Source organism: Halichoerus grypus, chromosome 5 (assembly GCF_964656455.1).
Source record: "Halichoerus grypus chromosome 5, mHalGry1.hap1.1, whole genome shotgun sequence".
NCBI classification, from domain to species: domain Eukaryota; kingdom Metazoa; phylum Chordata; class Mammalia; order Carnivora; family Phocidae; genus Halichoerus; species Halichoerus grypus.
Window position 1 is genome coordinate 60,322,247 of NC_135716.1, and position 21,883 is coordinate 60,344,129.

At 37.6% G+C, this 21,883-nt stretch overlaps 1 protein-coding gene across 1 annotated transcript in view; it reads left to right on the forward strand.

Annotated features, from left to right (window-relative positions):
• EYA1 (EYA transcriptional coactivator and phosphatase 1) overlaps positions 1-21,883 on the forward strand; it is a 168,323-nt gene that overhangs the window by 99,340 nt on the left and 47,100 nt on the right. The window contains exon 12 of the mRNA XM_078072305.1: positions 17,454-17,543. Within this exon, the coding sequence (XP_077928431.1) occupies positions 17,454-17,543 (90 nt within the window). The remainder of the gene's footprint in view (positions 1-17,453; positions 17,544-21,883) is intronic.

Consider the following 21,883-nt stretch of genomic DNA (forward strand, 5'->3'; position numbering starts at 1 on the left):
TGGAGATCTATGAAATGTGTTTAGAGGACCAGACTGGCAGAAGACGAGTAGCAGAAAATTTATTGAAATGGTAATAAAAATACCATACCTTTGTTGAGCTTGTATAGTTTACACGCCTATTTCACATTTATTATCCAACTGGTTTCTTCTTTTTTTCGGATGGGGAAACCGGGTCTCAGAAAAATTAAATGATCGGCTCCAGGAAGCACATCTATTAACTGACAACACCAGGAACATAATCTAGTCTCGTGATGGGTCCATTGCCCTCAAACGAGGGCTGCAGGGAACATTGAGTGTTGAGATTTTGTACCGTAGGTGTGGGGATGCCACGAACAAAATTAAATATTAAAATAATAACTATTAAAAAGGCACATGATGGAATTATACAGTTTGGAAGATTAGACTCATAGCAGAATAGATCATCACAGTTCTCCTGGTAGGAAATAATCAAGGCTGAAGAAAATGGCTGTAACACTAGGAAAGGGAGCGATAGGAGAGTGGTTACAGATGAAATCTAGATAGGTCTTTTTTGATTGGATTAGCTGTTTAGGCTTTCATTGGCACTGTGTGTCGAGGCCAACCCTGGGTCTGCTCTGGTTTTCTTCTTCTTCCTCCCACTTTGTACCACTTCTTGGCAGTTGTCCCATGTTTGGGATTCATTGAGCTTTCTCCACAATCAAAATTAATCTTTGGAATGGTGAAGCTCTTTTTCTTACTTTCCACGTGGGTATTATTTTCATGATGTTGAAAGGGAGTCTCTTAAGGAGAAAATTAAAGTAGTTGGGTGTCACATATCTAATCAGTAAAAATGACCTGATTAGCCCCACCACAAGCTTGGGTTTGGTTTTGTTTGGTTGTTTTTAATCATTCAGTCAGTAGTTCAATTGTGGTTTATTTTTCACGTGTATACACTCTCTCATGGTAATCCAGATTATTCCTTAATTGGCATCAGAACTACACTGGGCTCCTAAAACGTGGCATTTTGTGCCGGCTGTTTAGTGATAGGAGCTCCTAAAATTGCAAGAAGTTAATATTCCATTGATGGTATTGATGACTTTACACAGGGGGAAGGAAAACGGTGGAGACTTTGGGTCGAACAGGTTGTATAGATCACTTACATAACACTTTCAGTGATATTTTTTAAAAGAAATAACATTTTTGCATAATTTTTTTTTTCTTCTCTCAGATAAGGAAGCTAATTTTCCTAATCTTCTCTGTAATCCTTCCCTTGTGAGCAGCCAGCATGGGGCCGGAGGAAAAATAGGCCCCTCCTGTACTCAGAGTGCCCATTCCTGTTTTTCAGCTTCTTTTCCCCCAAAACAAAAGATCCTGAGTGAGATTTTATTTTAAATGACATCCAGGCCTTGTTTGTGGCTGCAAGGTTAGCATTCTAAATAAGGACTTGTTGAGGGGGTCCAAAACAGGCATTTTTGCGTTCATTTGGTTGATGCTGCCCAAAGATTTGTTGTCAGCGTGAGCATACTTTACAAGATTTTCACATTGACCAACAAATCCTCCTAAACCTGTCCTCATTGTTAGCATCACACCTCCCTGGGCCACTACAGCCGAGTAATTGCTTGCCAAGGGAGGCTTAGCTGCCCACATAGGATCAGTGCAGATATAATTTAGGAACCGTATCCTAAGTTCTACAAATTCAAAATCTAAGTACCATATCCTGAAGAACTAGTCATACTTTGGAAGCATTTGAACCATCATCTAGTAACCCTTTCTAGCCTAAGATTAATACTTTAACAGCATTTTTAAAAACATAATATATTCTATTTTTTGATCCAAAGAAGAATAGCAATTGCTAGGGGTTTGTGTAGATTTGATCTCATAGATGTAATAGGGTGCACATTCAAAAAGGAGAGACACAAAAGACACCTAGCGTATATTTAAAATGTGCTTCTAAATTGAAAATAGAATAGATAAAAATTTAAAAGTAATATATATATATTTTTTACTTTCAGAAAAATAAATCCCCAACACCGTAGGGACTTTGTAGAACCCAATTACTAATTCAGAATGCTGTAACTATCTAAAATTGGAACAATATGGGTGCCTGGGTGGCTCAGTTGGTTAAGGGTCAGACTCTTGGTTTCAGCTCAGTTCGTGATCCTCAGGATCCTTAGATCAAGCCCTAGGAGTTCAGTGTGGAGTCAGCTGGAGATTCTCTCCTCCCCCCTCTTCCTCTCCCTCTGTTTCTCCCCCTCCCAAATAAATAAATAAATAAATAAATAAATAAATAAAATCTAAAAAAAATAAAATTGGAACAATGACTTAGGTATTAAAATATTTTTTAAAGGTCTCAACTTAAAGAATTTAAATTGGATAAATATCTATTGCTTTTTGTGCTTGCTTGGTTTATTTTACCTTTTTTTTTTTTTTTTGCTTTTCGGTTTAGAAAAATAAGATAGTAAAAGAAAAGGAATAAAAAGGCAAATGTCCCAGGGTGTGTCAGTCGGAACCAGAGTTACATTTAAAATAGGAACAGTTTTGGGCGCCTGGCTGGCTCGGTCAGTAGAGCATGTGACTCTTGATCTCAGGGTCATGAGTTCAAGCCCCATATTGGGTGTAGAGCATACTTCAAAAAATTTTGTTTTAAATAGGGAAGAATTTTTTCTCTTAATGCTTTACTGGTATATCTAAGCAGTAAAGAAAAATTGCTTCCTTATTAATATTTGGTACTATTTTTAATTGTTCTTATAGTAAAACTGAAATGACATGGTTATTCTCTTTGGACTGTATATTATCTGATGTAATATTTGGCAGTTGTAACATTTTTAAATCAAAAGTAAAAATCTAGGGAAGTATCTTTTAATACAATTACATAAAAGGAAGATATTTTTATGGTTAGGTGAATGGCTAGCTTTAAGATTTCTAGAGAAAGAAGAAAGTATTTTATTTTTATACTCAAAGAAACATTCTAGATCCTATTCTAAAAACCCAAGAAGAGATAAACAGGTTTTCTTTAAACTTTCTGTTTTGAGGCTTAAAGGACCATGGACACTCTGAGACACACAGAGAAGTAGAATTTTTGGGAAAGTAAATAAAAATGGGTTAAGAAAATCATTTGGAATCAGACTCAATTCTGTGTGTGTGTGTGTGTGTGTGTGTGTGTGGTGGGGGGTGTGGGGGTGGTTCATGTTTGACATTAAAAATAGATTAAATTGCCATTTGAAGCTAGGAAGTGAGAATTGAGGATGAGTGCATATGACCCTTCAAATATTTTTTGCAGCACTTACTTAAAAGATAGTTAAGATCAAGTATCATGTACAGAGGCACCTGGGTGGCTCAGTCAGTTGAGCGTCCAAGTCTTGGTTTTGGCTCAGGTCATGGTCCTCAGAGCCATGAGATTAAACCCCACATCAGGTTCCATGCTCAGCAGGGAGTCTGCTTGAGATTCTCTCCCTCTCCCACTGCCCCTCCCCCTGTGCACACACACATGCACTCTCTCTCAAATAAATCTTAAAAAAAAAAAGTACAAATAATGGAATTAGCAATGCAGTTGCAACTATAATATTTCTCAACATAAATGGGCAACAAAATAATCTGAGAAGCGTGAACTTCAACCTGGTCACGGGAATAAAGCAAAAGTCATGTAAGAATTTACCCGTTGCCCCCCATCAGCAGGGACCTAGAGGAATTCGCCATGAGGTCCCTATTGGCTAAGGTACTCTGCTAATACCGTGTATTCTCCATGCTAGGACTACCTCAAATTTAAGACTCTGTCAAAATAATTTGTCATAATAGAAGGCACTTAGTACCTTATACTTCTGGCAGTAGTTTAGTTGTGAGTGAAATAATTCAGAAAATTGTACTACCAAATGGCACCCTTCTCAAGTTGCACACACAAAACCTCCCATGTTATACCGGCTACAGTGCCCAAGATACGCACCTGACTACCCACCCTTCTCCTGCCTGAGACGCTATTTGTTTCCCGGCCTGACACTAACAAGTCATTCAGAAAGTCAGTCTTTCATAATTTATTAAGCAAATATATCAATAGTATATATTTGTATATATAACATATTGTCTATATATAGCATATAGTATCTATAGCATATATTTGTAATATACACTTGTATAGTGTAGTAGAGCTGGCCACAATCCCTGCCTTCCCAGAGCTTATAAATGAGTAGAGGCTGCTGGGAGAGAAGGAGTAACTCTTCAACAGTGGTTTTTGACTGGGGCACAACTGTTCTGAAGGAATGCCACTAGAAATCCACAAAGGGTGAAACCACAAAATCTCCAAAGGAATAACAGTATTACAAAAGAAACAAGTCTCCTTGTGTTATTCGTGACAACCATTCTCCTCCAGTAGCTATAATCACTTAACTCGTAAGAAATAGCCAATAATAGGATGTCAGATGATAACACTAGTATTGTGGATGAGAGAAAAAAAAAAAACAAATCAGGATCCACCGGAGCCTTACAACCAAAACCTAAATGCCGGAGGCCCTAAATGAGATGCTTCTAGGGTTACTGCTATTCTTAAATTACACTGGGAATTCTCCTTTGCAGCCGATCAGCGTTGCAATGTGATACGGCCATTCCTCAATGCATGAGACGGAGGTCCTGTGGCTTCAATTATAAATGTAGAAGTTCCCCTGGTTTTCTGGAAAAGAACATCCCATGTGATAAAAATTAGTAGAGTTAATACAGGCAAAGCGGTGTCTGACATAGATTCTTGTGTATATCCTAAAGCTCACTTAAGCCTGGGTAAGGATTACCAAGCAAGGCCTAGCGCCTTCTTTTCAATAAACGGTGATATGCTGAGGAACTCTGCCAGGCTTTTGCAATTTTGACTTTTAAAAAATGTTTTTGACATTTTAAAAGTATGGTGTGAGTGTGCTTTAAGTTTTCAAAATAAATATCCATAGTTTCATCACCAAAAGACAACCAATCTTATCTTGGTGAGTATTTTTTCTATATTTAAGTATACTATAATAAATACTATAGTATACTATATAAATAATAAATATAATAAATACTATAGTATAATAAATACTATAGTATAATAAATATACTACTATAATAAATTTATTTATTATACTAACTTCTAAACGTATACAAAAGTAGATGGGATAGTATAATGAAACTCGTTGTAACCTCTCTAAATTAACAATTGTCAAATCCTAGTTAATCTTATTGTATCTGCAACCTCACCACATCCCTCCCCTGCCCTGCTCTGTCCTATGATTATTTTTGAAAGCAGATCCCAGATATATCATTTAATTTGTATTTATTTCCATATGTATTTAAGACTCCATTAAAAGAATTTTTTAGACTAGAAATAGTAGATGATACCCAGTACTTTAGCTATCTAGCAAATTAATAGTAATTTCTTTGTTATTAAATGAATAATCAAGTTACATTTCTCTAATTCTTATTAATTTTTATGTTAAGTTGTGATAAAGTACATATCATATAAACTCTACCTTCTTAGTCATTTTTAAAGCATTTTTTTAAGATTTATTTATTTATTTTAGAGAGAGACAGAGAGAGAGAGGGAGGGGGAGAGAGAGAGAATCTCAAGCAGACTCCCTGTTGCGCACGGAGCCCAATTCGGGGCTCAGTCTCACCACCCTGAGATCATGACCTGAGCCAAAACCAAGAGTCGGACCCTTAACCGACTGAACCACCCAGGCACCCCCTTCGTCATTTTTAACTGTATAGTTCAGTAGTAGTAAATACGTTCACATTGTTATACAACCAGTCTCCCTAACTCTTTTCACCTTGCAAAACTGAAAGTCTGTGCATTAAACAACTCCTCCTACTCTCCTGCCCCCAGCACCTGGCAACCACCCTTCTGCTTTCTGCCTGTATGATTCTGACTACTCTAAATACCTCATACACATAAAACAGTATTCATCTTTTTGTGAATGATTTATTTCACTTAGCATAATGTCTTCAAGGTTCATTCATGTTGTACGCATGTGTCAAAATTTCCTTCCTTTTTAAGGCTGAATAGTAATATGCCCTCATATGGGTATATCACATTTTGGTTATCCATCCATCATTGGACACTTCTTGAGTTGCTTCTACATTTTAGCTATTGTGAATAAGGCTGCTGTGTGTATGGTTGTACAAATACCTTTTTCTTTTTTTTTTTGCTTTATTTTTTGTACACCTGAAACTAATATGTCAACTATACTTCAATTAAAGGTTTTAAAATGCAAATATCTTTGAGACCCTGCTTTCAATTATTTTGGGTTTATACCCAGAAGTAGAATTGCTGGATCACATAATAATTCTATGCCTAATTTTTTGAGAAACTACCATACTATTTTACATTTCAGCTGTACCATTTTGTGTTCTCATGAACAATGTACAAATATTCCATTTTCTCCATATGCTCATCAACACTTGTTATTTTCTGTCCCCTCCCCCTTTTTTTGATAGTAGCCATCCTAAGGAGTGTGAAGTGGTATCTTATTGTAATTTTGATTTGTGTTTTCCTAATGATGAGTGATACTGAGCATCTTTTCTTTTGTTTGTTGACTATTTGTATGTCGTCTTTGAAGGAATATCTATTCAGGTCTTTTGCCCATTTTTTTTTAATCAAGTTGTTTTTTTGTTGTTGAGTTGTAGGAGTTCTTTATATATCCTGAATATTAACCTCTTATCAGATAATGAGTTGTAAATATTTTCTCCCACCCCATAGGTTGCCTTTTTACTCTGCTAATTGGGTTCTTTGATACACAGAAGTTTTCAGATATAGTCTAATTTATCTGTTTTTTCTGTTATTGCTTATGCTTTTGGTATAATATCAAGAAGTTACTGTCAAATCCAGTGTCATGAAGCTTTTCCTGCAAAAGTATTATACTTTCACTCTTAAATTTAGGTTTTTGATCCATTTTGAGTTAATTTTTCTATATGGCATAAGGTAAGAATCCAACTTTGTTCTTTTGCATTTGAACTGCTGGTGAAAATCATTTGACCATATGAATAAGAGTTTATTTCTGGACCCTGTTATATTCCATTGGTCTGTATCTCTGTCTTTATGTCAGTACCACACTGTTTTGATTACTGTGGCTTTGTAGTAAGTTTTGAAGCAAGGAAGTATGAGACCCAACTTTGTTCTTTTTCAAGATTGTTTTGGCTATTCAGAGTTCCTTGAGATTCCATATGAATTTTATGATAGATTTTTCTATTTGTGCAAGAAATGGCATTGAGAATTTGGTGGGCATTTCATGAAATCTATAAAGCACTTTGGGTACTATTCACATCTTTATATTAAGTCTTCCCATTGAATGTCTTTCCATTTATTTGTGTCTTCTTTGATTTCAGCAACATTTTGGTAGTTTTCAGTATACAAGCTTTTTGCCTACTTGATTATGTTTATTTCTGTTTTATTCCTTTGGTGCTACTGTAAATTGAATCATTTTCTTAATTTCTTTTCTGGATTGTTCATTGTTAGTATACAGAAATGAACCTGATTTTGTGTGTTGGATTTAATATCCTGTAACTGTACTGAATTCATTTATTCTAACAGGTTTTTGTGTATGTGTGTAGAATCTTTAGAGTTTTCTACATACAAGATTGTGTCCTTTGCAAACAGATAATTTTACTTCTTCCTTTCCTATTTGGATGGTTTTTCTTTCTTTCTTTTTTTTTTTTTTACCTAACTGCATTGGCTAGGATTTCTAGTACTATATGAAGTGGAAGTGGCAAAAGTGGGGCATTCTTGTCTTGATCCTGATCATAGAGGAAAAGCATTCAGGCTTTCACCATTGACTGTGCTGTTACCTGTGAGCTCTCATACATGGCCTTTACTGTGTTGAGATACTTTTCTTCTGTCTTCTCTTACTAGTTTGTAGAGTCTTTTCTCCAGTGGTTTTATAATTTTTAAGTTATTACCGTATGTCTCTCAAGTGTCTTTTAATCTGTAGATTCTCTCGCGATCTTTTTTTTTCCTTACCTTGTGTATTTTTGTTGAAGTAACCAGACCATTGGTCCTGTACACTTCCTGGGAGTCTGGATTTTGTTCATTACATCCCCATTGTGTCCCTTTGTCATGTATTTCTTGTCCCCTGTACTTCCTACAAATTAGGAGCTAGATCCAGAAGCTTAATGAGATTGAGGTTTGATTTTTTTTTTTTTTTTTTGGGTAGGAAGGTCAAGACTTCATAGATGGGTATATCCTTCTAGTAAGAGATGCATAATGTCTGGTTACTGTCATTTTTAAAACTTCAGGATTCTGGTTAGACAGTCTCCTTTAGCAATCTGTTATAGAATGTTCTTACTTATCCTGTATATCCTTTCTTCTTGGGTCAAAGATAGTTGATTAGGAAGGAAGAAACCCAAGAGTTGTGGGGGTAGGGGCCAGTGGTTAAACCATAAGTTCAGTATATGCAGATCCACTGTCAGAAATAAAATGATAATTCTTGTTGCAAATACCTAGGCCGTAACTGTTTTTGGTGAGGCAAAGTTTTGAGGTGAATCTAAACCACTTCCTTAATTTTGAGATTGTCTCAAATATCTCTTCTTGAATAGCTCTCCAGTATTACTGAAGATGCTTGATTAAGGCTTCCTGATCACTCCTAGTGAAAAGAGAGGTAATCTCAGTGGCTCATGCTGAGTAACCTGGCAGGTGCCACATTTCTTTATTATTTTTTCAGTAGCATGGTGAATTTTAGTTTATCAAACATAGTTTCAAGCCAGTGAGTGAATGTGATTAATCTATAGATGTGCTTGATGCTTGGCAGCTAATTTTAAAGGTAAATCCAATTGTCCTCCTTAAGGCTTGAGTTTAGCCTTAGGCATGTTCTCTGCAGGTGGTTTCCTTGCAAATATCAGTGTAAGAATAATATTTAACAGAGGTTTATGTATAATGTGTGTACAATGTTATCTTGACTTGTAAGTAATTAACTATTTACATTAGGGAAAGAATGCCCACATCATGGAGCTGAGGAATGGAATACATTTCCCAGGAGTCAGTCAGATGATTGATTCAATCAGAGTTGCTATTTGTGGAAGAACTGATACTAGAAGACCCTACTTTTCTTTCTTACTATGGTAGCTAATAATGATATATCATGTGATATTCTTAAAGTGCTTCCACAATTTATCCTTTAACCCTACCACAAACAAGAACTCTCTAAGATATTATCTTATTCCTGAAATGCTGGAGTACAGCATCATTTTGTGAGCACTGAGCATTTTCAGGGACTATATACATTGAAGGCACTAAATTTGTAACGTATCTCAGTAATTACTGATTATTGCCACGTATCACTATAGCCACTTGTTTTTAAACTTGCGCGGGGTCAAGATTTTGCCAAGACGTATTCCCCAAGCCATTTGTTAATTGGCTGTAAACAATGGATTTGGACTATGCTTACCTGCCTATTCACGAAGTCTGACCTTTTAATGATTAATGGTATAGGCTAAGAGGTATTTGTGACTAACTCAAGATCACACTGCTTGGCTATGCAAGTAATGTGTGTATGGGTTGTGTTGTTTTGTTTTGTTTTGTTTTTTAAGATCACCTGAAGTTTCAGTTTAATTGGTGCAGGGCCTTGATCCTATCTGAATGACACTACCTCCTACTCAGCTCCTAGATCTTCAGTGTATGAAACATCTTTTGCTGGTTTCCTAGTGTTGGGTCATGTCTCCTAGTGGTAAGAACCAGCTTTGTACCAAACAGCTTAGTTGCTATTTTTTGTGAGAATAAAAGGCAGGCCCTCCTGGGAGTCGTAACACTGGGTGTTAAAAGTTTAGCTTCCATGTAAATCAGCTTCACTGATGACTATGCACTTAAAAACATGGTCATCTCAAAAATATTGGCATGGGGAATTTATGGTTACCCTTATCATTAAATAGCCTGAGCTTCACATCCAATTTGAATGTAGAATGTTAATGCACCTTTCTGTAGTGGAACATGGAGTCCCATGTCTGGATTGACCTACGGCTTTTGGTATAGTAGTGATAGGAACGGTAGAAATAACACCATCACTACCAGTAGTAGTAGAACCAACAGCAGCTTCGGGCTTGCCGGGCACTATGTTCAGAATTTTAAATTACCAAATTTAACCTTTAACATACACTGGTTTTATTCCCATTTTATTGATGAAGGACCTGAGGCTCAGAGGTGAAGTAACTGAACTTGACCACCACACAGTTAGTCACTGGCAAAGTTTAGAATCCCAGTCTAAACTCTGTGACTGCAAAGCTTGTGGTGTGACCATCATAAGCGTGTGCATTTCTGATGCTCTTCTGCCCTTTCATGCAAGAGTTTTTTGCCCGCAGGTCATGAACAAAATTATTTTAGAAGAAACTCCTTTAATTTCTGTGCCATGCAGTGAAAGAGTTGCCCTGAGAATGCCTTGTGTTAGACCTGGTTTAGTATTAGACTTTGTTCTGTCAAGAGGTGAGCTGGACAGCCACGTCGTAAGCACTGTACAAGGAGTTTCATTACTAGTCATCCTAAGAGAACTCCTTGCCTGACGCGTAGAAGCAAATGGAACAGGCTTGCAGGAACAACAGTGTCTTCATCTCGTGGCTGAGTCTCAGTAACATCAAATTTCTAAATTGCTATGGATTGCATATTTAATGACCCTGATAATTTATCAAACGCTGTAGCTCATCTTTGAAAACAGGGTGACAAGAGGCCGTATCCTAGGCTTCTGATATCCTAATACCCACATGTATTTACAGACACTCTTTTCCTTTATTCAAAACACATTATAGGAGCGCCTGGGTGGCTCAGTTGTTAAGTGTCTGCCTTCGGCTCAGGTCATGATCCCAGGATCCTGGGATCTAGCCCTGCATCGGGCTCCCTGCTCTGCGGGAAGCCTGCTTCTCCCTCTCCCACTCCCCCACTTGTGTTCCCTCTCTCGCTGTCTCTCTCTGTCAAATAAATAAAATCTTTAAAAAAAAAAAAAAACAGATTATAGATTTTCAGCATGTGAATTCAGGACTAACAGACACAAATCTCTCTAGAGGCTGAATTTAATGGCATTTCAGCCCTTCTGTGTACTAATTTTATCTAGAATTTCTTTTTTCTCTTTCAAGCATTTTCATGACATGAACATCTAGTATAATAGCAGTGATCAAGCTGAAAAAAAAAAATAATCAAGAAACAAAAAAATGACAATGGGCCAGGGATGCTGCTGGTGATTTCAGCATAGGGTGATAACAACTTGAGTTTCTGTGTCCCAGAAACAGGAGGAAAAGATCTTGAGGCAGTGAGATAATTAAAGATCACTTGATAAAGGATGAAAGCAAAACAGTTGTTTTAGGCCTGGGTCTGTCCTCAGCAGATTTCATTGTGATTTAATTTTTCAGCTAAATGCTGCTTTCTGTTCAGTAGACATAATCGTCTTTGACTTAACATGCAATAGCCGGGGGGTAGCCTCACATTGCAACAAGTTCCTTCACTTTATTTCCATGACTTTAAGCATACATTTGCAATTTAATATCCTATCAAAATAATTTAGGAGCAGAGTTAAATTTCAGTTCTCTGTGTGTATGTGGGGTGTTGGATGCTGTTTGTTTTGTTTTGGTAAGGAACAGCTTGAAAAGAAGGTCTCCACTCATAGGATGTCCTGGGCATAAGAGCTATAATAAATTGACACTGTTTCTTGGTAAACCAAGGAAAAAGATAAAGTATCTGACTGTATTTTCTCTTTTTGAGCCTCTTCACTGTACTATGCAATTTTTACTAGGGAACTGAATTGTAGAACACATAAAAATATATTTTGCAGAATGTTGTAGTGCATACCACTACTGAATTTAAAAAATAAATAATTGCATGCTGATCTTATGCTAATCTTATCTACCACATAAGTAAGTAGATAAGTAAGGCTTTATAAGCAGCTGTTTTAAGAATGGGCTGCTCTTTCATCAGGTACCAATTAATCAGGCATTCCTAATATGTTTAATACTATATTATTTAGATAGAATCATTTTAGGACTCAAATGTCTGGGTTTTTGTTTTTCTTTTCCTAAGCTAGGTATCTAGGAATTTTTTTAACCAATACTGAATGCTAACAATTAACTAAAGATCAAATTTAATTTTTTTATTGGAATTATTTTAAATACTCTATTTATTGCTTTTCATTCATTTATTATTCCCCCCAACTTTGGGAAAGCTCTGTGCCAGGCATATTGTGCTAGGTCCCAAGGATATAGAGATAAGGATGTAGGGCTATGGCTCTGCCCTCCTTAGACAAGAGCACATGCAGCTGTGGTACACAGTGGAGCCAGGCTGGGAAAAGTCAGGGATGAGACTCTTAACTGATGAAGGGGCGATGACCTCACCATACTAATGTGGATAACCAACGGAGACTGATTGTTTGCCCTAATTTTTTTTTAAGGGCCTTGGTGGGAATGTCTATCAGAGCTCCTCCTTTTATTTCTTTAATTTCAATTCAATTTAATTAACATATAGTGTATTATTAGTGTCAAGGGTAGAATTTAGTGATTCATCAGTTGCAAATAATACCCAGTGCTCATTACTTCCAGCGCCCTCCTTAATGCCCATCACCCAATTACACCGTCCCCCCACCCAGCCCCCTCTAGCAACCCTCAGTTTGTTCCTATAGTTAAGAATCTCTTAGGTTTGCCTCCCTCTCTGTTTTCCTCTTATTTTTCCTTCCCTTCCCCTATGTTCATATGTTTTGTTTCTTAAATTCCACATATGAGTGAAATCATATGGTATTTGTCTTTCTCTGACTGACTTATTTCACTTAGCATAATACTCTCTAGCTCCCTCCATGTTGTTGTAAATGGCCAGATTTCATTCTTTTTGATGGTAATACTCCACTGTGTGTGTGTGTGTGTGTGTGTGTGTGTGTGTGTGTGTGTATACATATACCACATCTTCTTTATCCATTTATCTGTCAATGGACATCTGAAAGACCCCCGTCTTTCATATAAGGCCTCTGCCTAGTCATCTTTTGAAGAAAAGATTTCAATATAAAAAAAACAGTTTGAAAAACTATGAATTGCTCACATGTTAGGGAGGTAGGCAAGAGTCGGACACTTATGGGCCTTTAGTACTTGTTGAAGTGTTTGGATGCTTTCTAAAAGAGATGGGAGAGTGACATTGTCATAGTGAGAGCCTGGGCATAGAGCCCGGGAAAGAAGACTATCACAGATATCCACAGAGGAGGCAATGGCTGGGGGCGGGGGGGAGGGGAGGGCGGCGCGGGTAGGTAGTGAATATAAGGAAGGCATAAATTCCAGATCCAAGTGGCAAGATGTCATGATTGATTTGATGTGGGGTAAAGAGAGGCTCTTTAAAATCATGCCAAGGTTTGGGGCTGGTAGGTTGCCATTCTCCTAAAGAAGGAAAACAGTAGGTTTCGAGAGGAACTATGATGAATCCAACTTGCAGCACCTTGAGTTTCAGATGCTGTATGGGGACATCCAGCTAGAAATGACCCCCACGTAATTGATATGTGGGCCTACAGTTGAGATCTAAGATTTAATGGAAGGGAGTGGGGTGATGGTTGAAGCCATGAGTATGTTGGGGTCTGTAAGGCAGACCCCAAAAGTGAGGAATGCATAAAACAGTCCCAGGGGCCCATATCATTTAAGGGATCGATGATGGGTACTCAGATTCTAGAAAGATACCTCAAAAAATATTGATGATGTTATAGGCACCAGGTAGGAGAAATGTCAAGAAGATATTGAACAACAGTGACAAGTGCCACAAAGGGTCAAGTTCAGAAAAAAATGGAAACATTTGGCAACAAGGTTTACTTAAATGACATGTTTCTTGGAAGTGGAGGCAAAGTTCTAAATAATTTTTCAAAAGTGATATAACAAAAAAATGGTTTTATAAAAGCAACCATTTTATAACTGCTACTCTGGAATTTGTTATTGCAAAGCATAAGAAAGGAAGATTAAGCCAAAGACGTGGTGATTTTAATGTCTCAGCTTTGGTCTAAAAACTGTGGGTTTTTTCTTCCTTTAAATATGCCAAAATAAGCCATCAAGCTATGACTAATTTATTAACTGTTCAATGTTAGCTTTTGTCACATTTGACTTGTATCAGACATATTTGAAAAATCTGAAAGTATTAAGAGATTTTTATAAAATAAATTTCACCTCAAAATGAGAACTCCAGTGTAAGCAAACCCATGAACACGGTTATCTATTTGCTCTTCTGCTAGTTTCCTCTTGGGTAAACCACTCTGAGTGAGGCGGCCGTGCGCCCTGCCAGCCAGCCCTGTACCACGAGCAAATCACAGTAGTGCCGCAACCCTGTTTCCCTGTCTCTCAGATCCCAAGTGGGTGTACTCTAGAGCTCTTCTTTTCAAACTATAGATCTTGATACATTGGGGGGCCATGAAATGGAAAATTCTCAGAGTGCACTCCACACAGTGGGTAACGTCTTGTTTTGACAAATTTATATTTCAGCTCTTTTTGTGGGAGAGACAGACGGGGGAGTGGGGAAAGAGGGAGGGAGAGAGGAAGAAAGAAGGAGAGAGAGAATACTAGATCATCATGCAAAGTGTATTTTTGACCATGGATTGTGGTTTTAAAATGTTTGAGAAAACAATGTTCTCAACTAGAGCCCCTTCCTATTCTAAAATTCTCTCATTCCAGTTCACTGTCAAACTGTTCTTTCGGTGTAGTAAATGGTTCGTAACAATACTGTGGAGCAGCAGGTATAAAAACTGTTAAGGAAGGACAGCTAATAACAAAGGAGAAAAACATTAAAAGGTAAATAAGGCCAACATCTGTGTTGTATTTGACCACAAGACTGAACAAGCCTTTAAAATTTATTAGTATTCTGACTAGCAAGTCATTACTGTAATTTATGAAGTAAAGTTAAAGTATGCTATATATTAACAAACAATGGAGTAATTCTTTTGATGGTGGTATAAGGGAGCAACCTTATCAAGGAGAAATCATACTTTTTCAAAAGTAACAATACCATGGCACATAAATTCCAGAATTGGCAATTAAATAAATGTGGTGAGTCTCTTCCACCTTGCCACATAAAAAGATTCATTGACATGGTTATGAGATAAGTCAGTGTATTTTTATTGGCCTGAGCTAGAGGGAGTAAACACCTTAGTCAGGTGTTTTGTTTTAGGAACAGCTGTTTGAACTTCTACTGGTTATTTCTGCTCTAGGGTATATTTGAGCATTTGCTTCTTCCAGCACACTTTACTGATTTGGAATCCGAGTGAGTGAGCAACTTCCTATAAAACTAAGATTCGGTGACAGTTTCTCTTTACTTGTAAACTATTTTTAATTCTTCTACAACCTACAAAATTTCATGGATTTTAGGTGGTATTAAGCAGGGACAATTAAAAAAAATTTTTTTTTAATTTATTTATTTGACAGAGAGAGACAGCAATAGAGGGAATACAAACAGGGGGAGTGGGAGAGGGAGAAGCAGGCTCCCCGCAGAGCAGGGAGCCCGACGTGGGGCTCGATCCCAGGACCCCGGGATCATGACCTGAGCCGAAGGCAGACGCTTAACGACTGAGCCACCCAGGCGCCCCAAGCAGGGACAATTTAAAGAATGCTAAGGAATAGGACTCATCAAACAGGAAATCTGAGGGAAGTATTTTTATTTGTCCTTCCCTAGCCAGCTCTTGAACACTCAGTTCGTCTCTCTTTCTTTCCCCTCTGCCCTGTTATAAACCCTGGGTGTTTGCTTTGCCCCTTTGCCAGTCTAACCCCTGACTTTTGGCAACACTGTGTCTTCTGCCTCCTTGCCACTGTCGGTCAGCCGGAAGAGACAGGAATTGAGACCAGCAGTGTCACCCTGCCCTATTTTCCCAAACCCTCAGCTGTCCCTCCTCTGCGACTCCTGAAAGGTAGACGAGTGGCTTGCTGGCAGGGTGTGGGCAGTGCCCGCGGAGTGGGCGGTGCAGGGGCGGGGTTGACTCCTACCTGGCCAGCTGATTGGCCCTGATAGCGAACCAGTCTCCGCCCCCATCCCTCCATCCCAGGCTCCGTCTCTCTCCAAGATGTACGAACAGGTATGATTGTGTCCAATTAAGAGACGAGATTTTTTTTTTTTTTTAATTGTACGTGAGAACAAAGTGCTTGTCAGCCGTCTGATTTGTTAGATGAGCAAACTGAAGATCAAGGAGGTAAGGACAGCAAAGTGGGAGAGCAAAGGTCAAGCCTGGATCTAGAGCTCTTCTTCCAGAGCTTCCTGCTCTTTCCCGAAGTCCGTGAGGAGATGGTACTTGAGGTCAATACTCAAGGGCTTGATAGATCACAGATGCGTGGAGAGTAGGGGGCAGGACACAGACAAGTCTTGAGCTTTGGAATGAAGGTAGCGTGCTCAGAAGACAATACACAAAACATACAAGGTTTATGCCGGACAGTGTAGATACACAGGGTGTATGCCAACAGGTAGGTGACATGTGAAGCCATAATTTCTCCAGTTACAACTTCCCTAGTTAAACGATGATACAGGTGGATTCTGTACTTATTCCAAAGGTTTGCTGTAAGAATAAAATAGTATTCAGAAATTATTGTTTGAAAATGTTTAAAATGTCATGGTTGTAAAAGCCAATATTGTTGTTAGAATGCCAGTAAAACCTTCAAAAACTCACATCACATCTTTGTATACTTTACGGACATTTTTTCCTTCCTCGCTAATTATGCAGGGTCTTCACCACGAACCATGGTGTTTCCTGGATTTGATACATTATCAAAACAGTAACACCATAAAAACTGCAAATATTTCCATAGCCCCTGAGTTCATCTCAGTGCCAGTAGATGTCCTCAGGATATGGGTTGGATGAGACAGACAGACTGCTCATCACTAGTGTCCAAGGCTTGAAGTTTTGGATGGAAGCCATTGTACATTTCAGAATGCTGGTATTCCCTTTGTGTATGGGACTGGCTATTTGATAACGGGATAGTGTCACATGAATGTCAAGATCAGCTCCCTGAGCTGGGCATGGTGCCAGGTGGTTAGAATGGCCATCACTTCCTACTATGAGTATACTCAAAATTGGCAGGCAGTCTGAATAAATAAGAAATAATGATAGTTATCATCTGGAGTAGAAATAGTATTTATTGCCCCTCTGAAATTAATCTATATTGGATCTATTTTCCTGTATTTGTGGCAATGCTTTTAGATACTCTTAATGGATTGTGGCATAACATAAACAATGTCTTCTCCAGCCACTGACTTTCTTGCTCCTGAAACAGACGTATGAAACTAAATTTCCTCTACTTTATATGTCTAAGTGACCCTAGATTTTATATTTTTGTAATATTTTAAGCAGCGGATTATTTCTTCATTATGCAAAGTACCAACAACATTTGGGTCACTTATTAAATAAGCCACTGAAGTCTGCGCCCTGGAGTTGGATCATGTAGTCCAAAAGCTGCTGGAGCCCCAACCTACCGATGAGTTTCTTGCTCTCAGCCATTCTCCATCCCGAGTCCCCCTTATTGTAACACTATGTTCCATGAACCTGAAGTATGCATGTTCTTGACCTGAAAAATTCTCCTTTTAGGATCCACCTACATCAGTTTCCCTTGGACTACGAATGGAAGAAATGATTTTCAACTTGGCAGACACACATCTGTTTTTCAATGACTTAGAAGTAAGTTCTGATTATTTTGTATACACACTTCCTGGGGCATGTCTGAAAATTGATGAGTGGTCTGAAAATACCAATGAGATATTATTATTTCGTGAATGTATAACTAGAATAATGAGATAAATTAATTATTGCTTATATGGTAGTATGTTTGCCTTCATTGTATTTCTGATTTTGCTTTATTTTGACTGTTGCCTTTCAAGGTTAGATTCCATGTGACCCTTGGTAAGGATTCAAATTTGATGCCAAGAATCTTAGATAGTAACCTGTGTGGGTATCAGAAGCTGCAGATTGCTCAGCTCCATAGTTACTGTTGAGATGGGTCACCTTCCGAATCCCACAAAGTTGTGATACTGGCATACACTGTCGGGGGCAGACCTTTATCCTATTGGCTCAGCTGCTTGTCTTTCTGGTTGGCCCAATTGTATAACATTCCAGTCAGGCCTCTGCTCTTGGCGTTGCCGGGATTTCTTATGTCAAACTGCTGATGATTTTATTGGCTCGTTATAATTCGGCAGGGGGGAGCTTTTGTAAGATGGTTAATTAATTATGTTACGGGCACTGTCAAACATGGCGATCTCGATTAGCAGCATTCTTAAGAATAATGAATATTGTTTCTCCTATCTCCATCATGAGAACACAGGACTATCACTACACTTCACTCTCTTCTTAATAGAGACAGTTGTTTATTTATATCCTGCTGTTAAGCAAGCTTGTGGTAGGCCTGCCAACAGGCATTAATCATCAAGTTGTTGTTTGGGTAGATTTTATAAATGTATGTTATTTCAGACAGGAGAAGAATCTGAAAGATTCAAATAGAACTCTTACTGATCAAAGTTAATTGGCAGCAATTGGCCTTTAAATATTTCCTGATGTTTCCCTTTTCAAAATCAAGCAAAACACACCTTATTTAATAGATGAGCCAAAATCATTTGAAAAATGCCAGTGTGTGACAGAACTTAAATGCGGTTTGTTCAACATCTGTCCTGTATTTTGATTTCGTTTCATCTGCAATGAAACTACTCATAGACGAATTGGCAACTTCCAGTGCAATAAAATTATTTAAATGTGCTTCATTTTTTCCCCACTCCTTAGTGAAATATTTATTTTTACACTTAGGGTAAAATACAATTTTTTTTTTTTTTTTTTTTTGCATTTTAAAGTGTTTGCTTTTCTTAAGGAAATTACATGTAAGGCATTACTGTTTTTTAAGGTAGAAATATTCCAAGTGAGTGACAAGTTCAGAGTTGCCTTTAGAAGAGCTTAATAATCATTCTTATTTTCAAAAGCTGTTTCTGATTTATGGTTGTGATTCACTTCGTAAGAGAACAGCACAAAAAAATTCCATATTTTACTAGTATGTTAAAATTCTTTCCCCAAGTTTCCATTTGTTTCTAATGATACAGACTAGGCTGATATTTTGTCTTGGATATAACCTTGTTACTCTTACTGATGTTAATAGGTGTTAATAGCACCCATCAAGAAGAAATTAGCAGTAATTTGCTATTGCTTTTAAATTCTACCTTCTTACAAATGCCAAAGCTTGTCTATGCAGTGCCAAAACTATGTGGTGAAAAGTGAGAAGTTAGACAAAGTAATAATTCGGGATAATATAGACCGAAAAACTTCCAAACTTGGTTTTGATATAACATAGCTGGATTTTTATTTGTTTACTGACATTAGTCACAGTGAACTATATATGGAAAGTAAAATAGTGCTCAGGCAAATACATGAAAAATACATATTGAAAGTTTTAGCTTAGGGATGTAAGGGATATAGTTTTTCCATAAGCCCAGATTAAAACAAAAAGAAAATGAAGAAGTGGGGGGGTGGTCTATGCAGTCATTAAAATATCTGATTCTGTCTGTGGCCTAAGGACTCTTCCTTATGTAAAATAGAGAAGGGAATAAGCCAAATATAAAAATCAATAGTAGAAACATTATTTAGACTTATAACCTTACAAAAGTTGATTTTAAGTTATTTTTCTCAAGAATAATATAAAGGTGTCAGCAAAAGTATCAATGAAATATCCATTTAACCTCTGTCTTTGAAAGTTGTTTACTTGCTCTAGATTTGCCCGATATTTTAAAAATAAATTGGTTCTTATACTTATTTCAATCTTTCATTTTATATTTTTCTAATTCAACAGACCTGGGACTGGTCATTGCAAATATTTGTTTCTTTCAAAATAAAAAGCAAAAGTATTTCCTGGGAAAAATAAATGTATTGGCATTATATTCCCAAGAAAACCAAAATTATCTCATCAGGCAGAAATGGTGTGGTAATGCTTGATTTCACACTCTAATAAGCAATGTACTGCGATAGGGGACATGGATATTTTAATATATTTAAATTACATGTTTTTAGCTTTTTAAGATCTCTGATACAAGTAATTTCAAGGAGATTAATGATCTATTGGTTAGCTTAAAGTGTGATTTCTGAACTCCAATTATTGACATTTGGCCTCACTTTCTTTTAAAATGTTAACTTTTTGCCAGCCACCCCTCTGTATCATTTGGTTAATTCACAGTTCTGGCTTGTAAGAGATTCTGAATAATGAAACCCACTACGTGAGAGGCTTTCAGTAACAATTCTTGTATCATCTTGTATTCTATGCTTAATGCCGTTATTAGGATACTATTTAGGAAATTTAGGATATCATTTTAAAGTAATTTAGAAATATCTTAATTGTATTTTTAAAATAAAGTTAATCAGTTTTGGTTCTAAAAGTTTTGTCTGTCACCTATCATTTAGTAACATTTTTTAATAAAAGCAATCACAATTTAAATTAGTTGTGTTGACACTCCGGGGGCAGATAATAAAAAGGAGAAATTTGGGGGTTTTGTACCATTAAAAATATCTGACATGTTAAGAAACATGAGTGACAGGGAGACATAATTATCAAAGGAAATAATATCTTCCCCCACCAGAGAAGGGTTTAGACTTTAGTTCCATAGTGTACTTCTGGCTTTCCTATCTCTAAGTCTGACTAACGTCCTGCGTATCATTTTACCAAAAGGTCTCTGCGTGCAATACAATGATGCTTACATGGAAGTCATTTTTTATGAATGACAGTATGGAACTAGAGGTGTTTTTTTTCCCCCCTTCAGCTTCTTTAGTAAAGTAGGACTCTTTCCGAGTCAATGGAGAAAGTGTTCTTTCTGTTGGATTTTTATTGAAAGGCAACCTGCAAACAGAGTGAGGAATGGCCTTTCGTGTACGATAAATGTTTCAGTTTAACTTGCTGCTGATCAGTTCTCTTGCTAGATTTTTCTACAGTTGAGGAAAATATTTCATCAAGATGGAAATAAGTAAATAAAAATAAGGTGCAAGCTTATGGTGAATTTTCCGTCTCTGTTTGGCATTAAGTAGTATCTTTTCACTGACATGATGGTGTCCATCGTAACTGGTGTTGACGTGGTGGTCCTCAAGAGCCTCTGCTCCCAGTCCCTACTCCCCAACTGCAGGAATCAGGGCTGGGAAGTAGCGGGAACACTCCCCACCCTTCCGTCTTCCTGTGCAGGTGTTGTACACACCACATTCATCTGGTTAAGTGTGAAGCTACATTGGAGCATGCTCCTTCTCCTAGTGTGTTGCATAGTGGGGACAGACCAGATGATTCCTTGGTGTCAGGAGACACATGAATATTTCAGGCCTTTCCTGGGCCTTTGCTAAATAGATTCCTGTCCCAGATCTGATTTTTAAGCACCTGCTCTTGGTATCCCCTTGTTTTCACCTTTTCCACTAAGAAAAGGCTTGGGATAGAAGGTTCTGGTGTCAGGAGAGGCTAGTCTGCATTTGGTGAGTCAAAGGCCATGGAAAGGAGCTGGAAATAGTCTCTAAATAATGCCATGGTTTAAAGGAAGGGAGCTGTAATGATTTTTCTCTTTCTTTTTCTTTTTTTTTTTTTTTTTTGAGATTTTATTTATTTATTTGAGAGAGAGAGAGAGAGAGAGAGAGAGCATGAACAGGGGCAGAGGGAGAGGGAGAAGCAGACTACCCTGCTGAGCAGAGAGCCTGACGTGGGGACTCGATCCCAGGACTCTGGGATCAGACCTGAGCCAAAGGCAGATGCTTAACTGACTGAGCCAGCCACCCAGGCGCCCCGTAATGATTTTCTTATAAAGCAAAAAAATTAGTTTGCCCCTTGGTTTAATTCAGTCTTTAAAATTGTAGTAATATTTTGTTACTCCAAACCTTAGGTTATCATCTGTTAATTATTTTAATATATGTTGTTTATAAATTTATTTTTAGCTAGGAAAAAAAAAATCTGTCTTCAAAGTATCAACCTTGCCAATGCTCAGTAGCTTTGAGTTCAAGTGACGCCTTCTTGTAGTGATCTA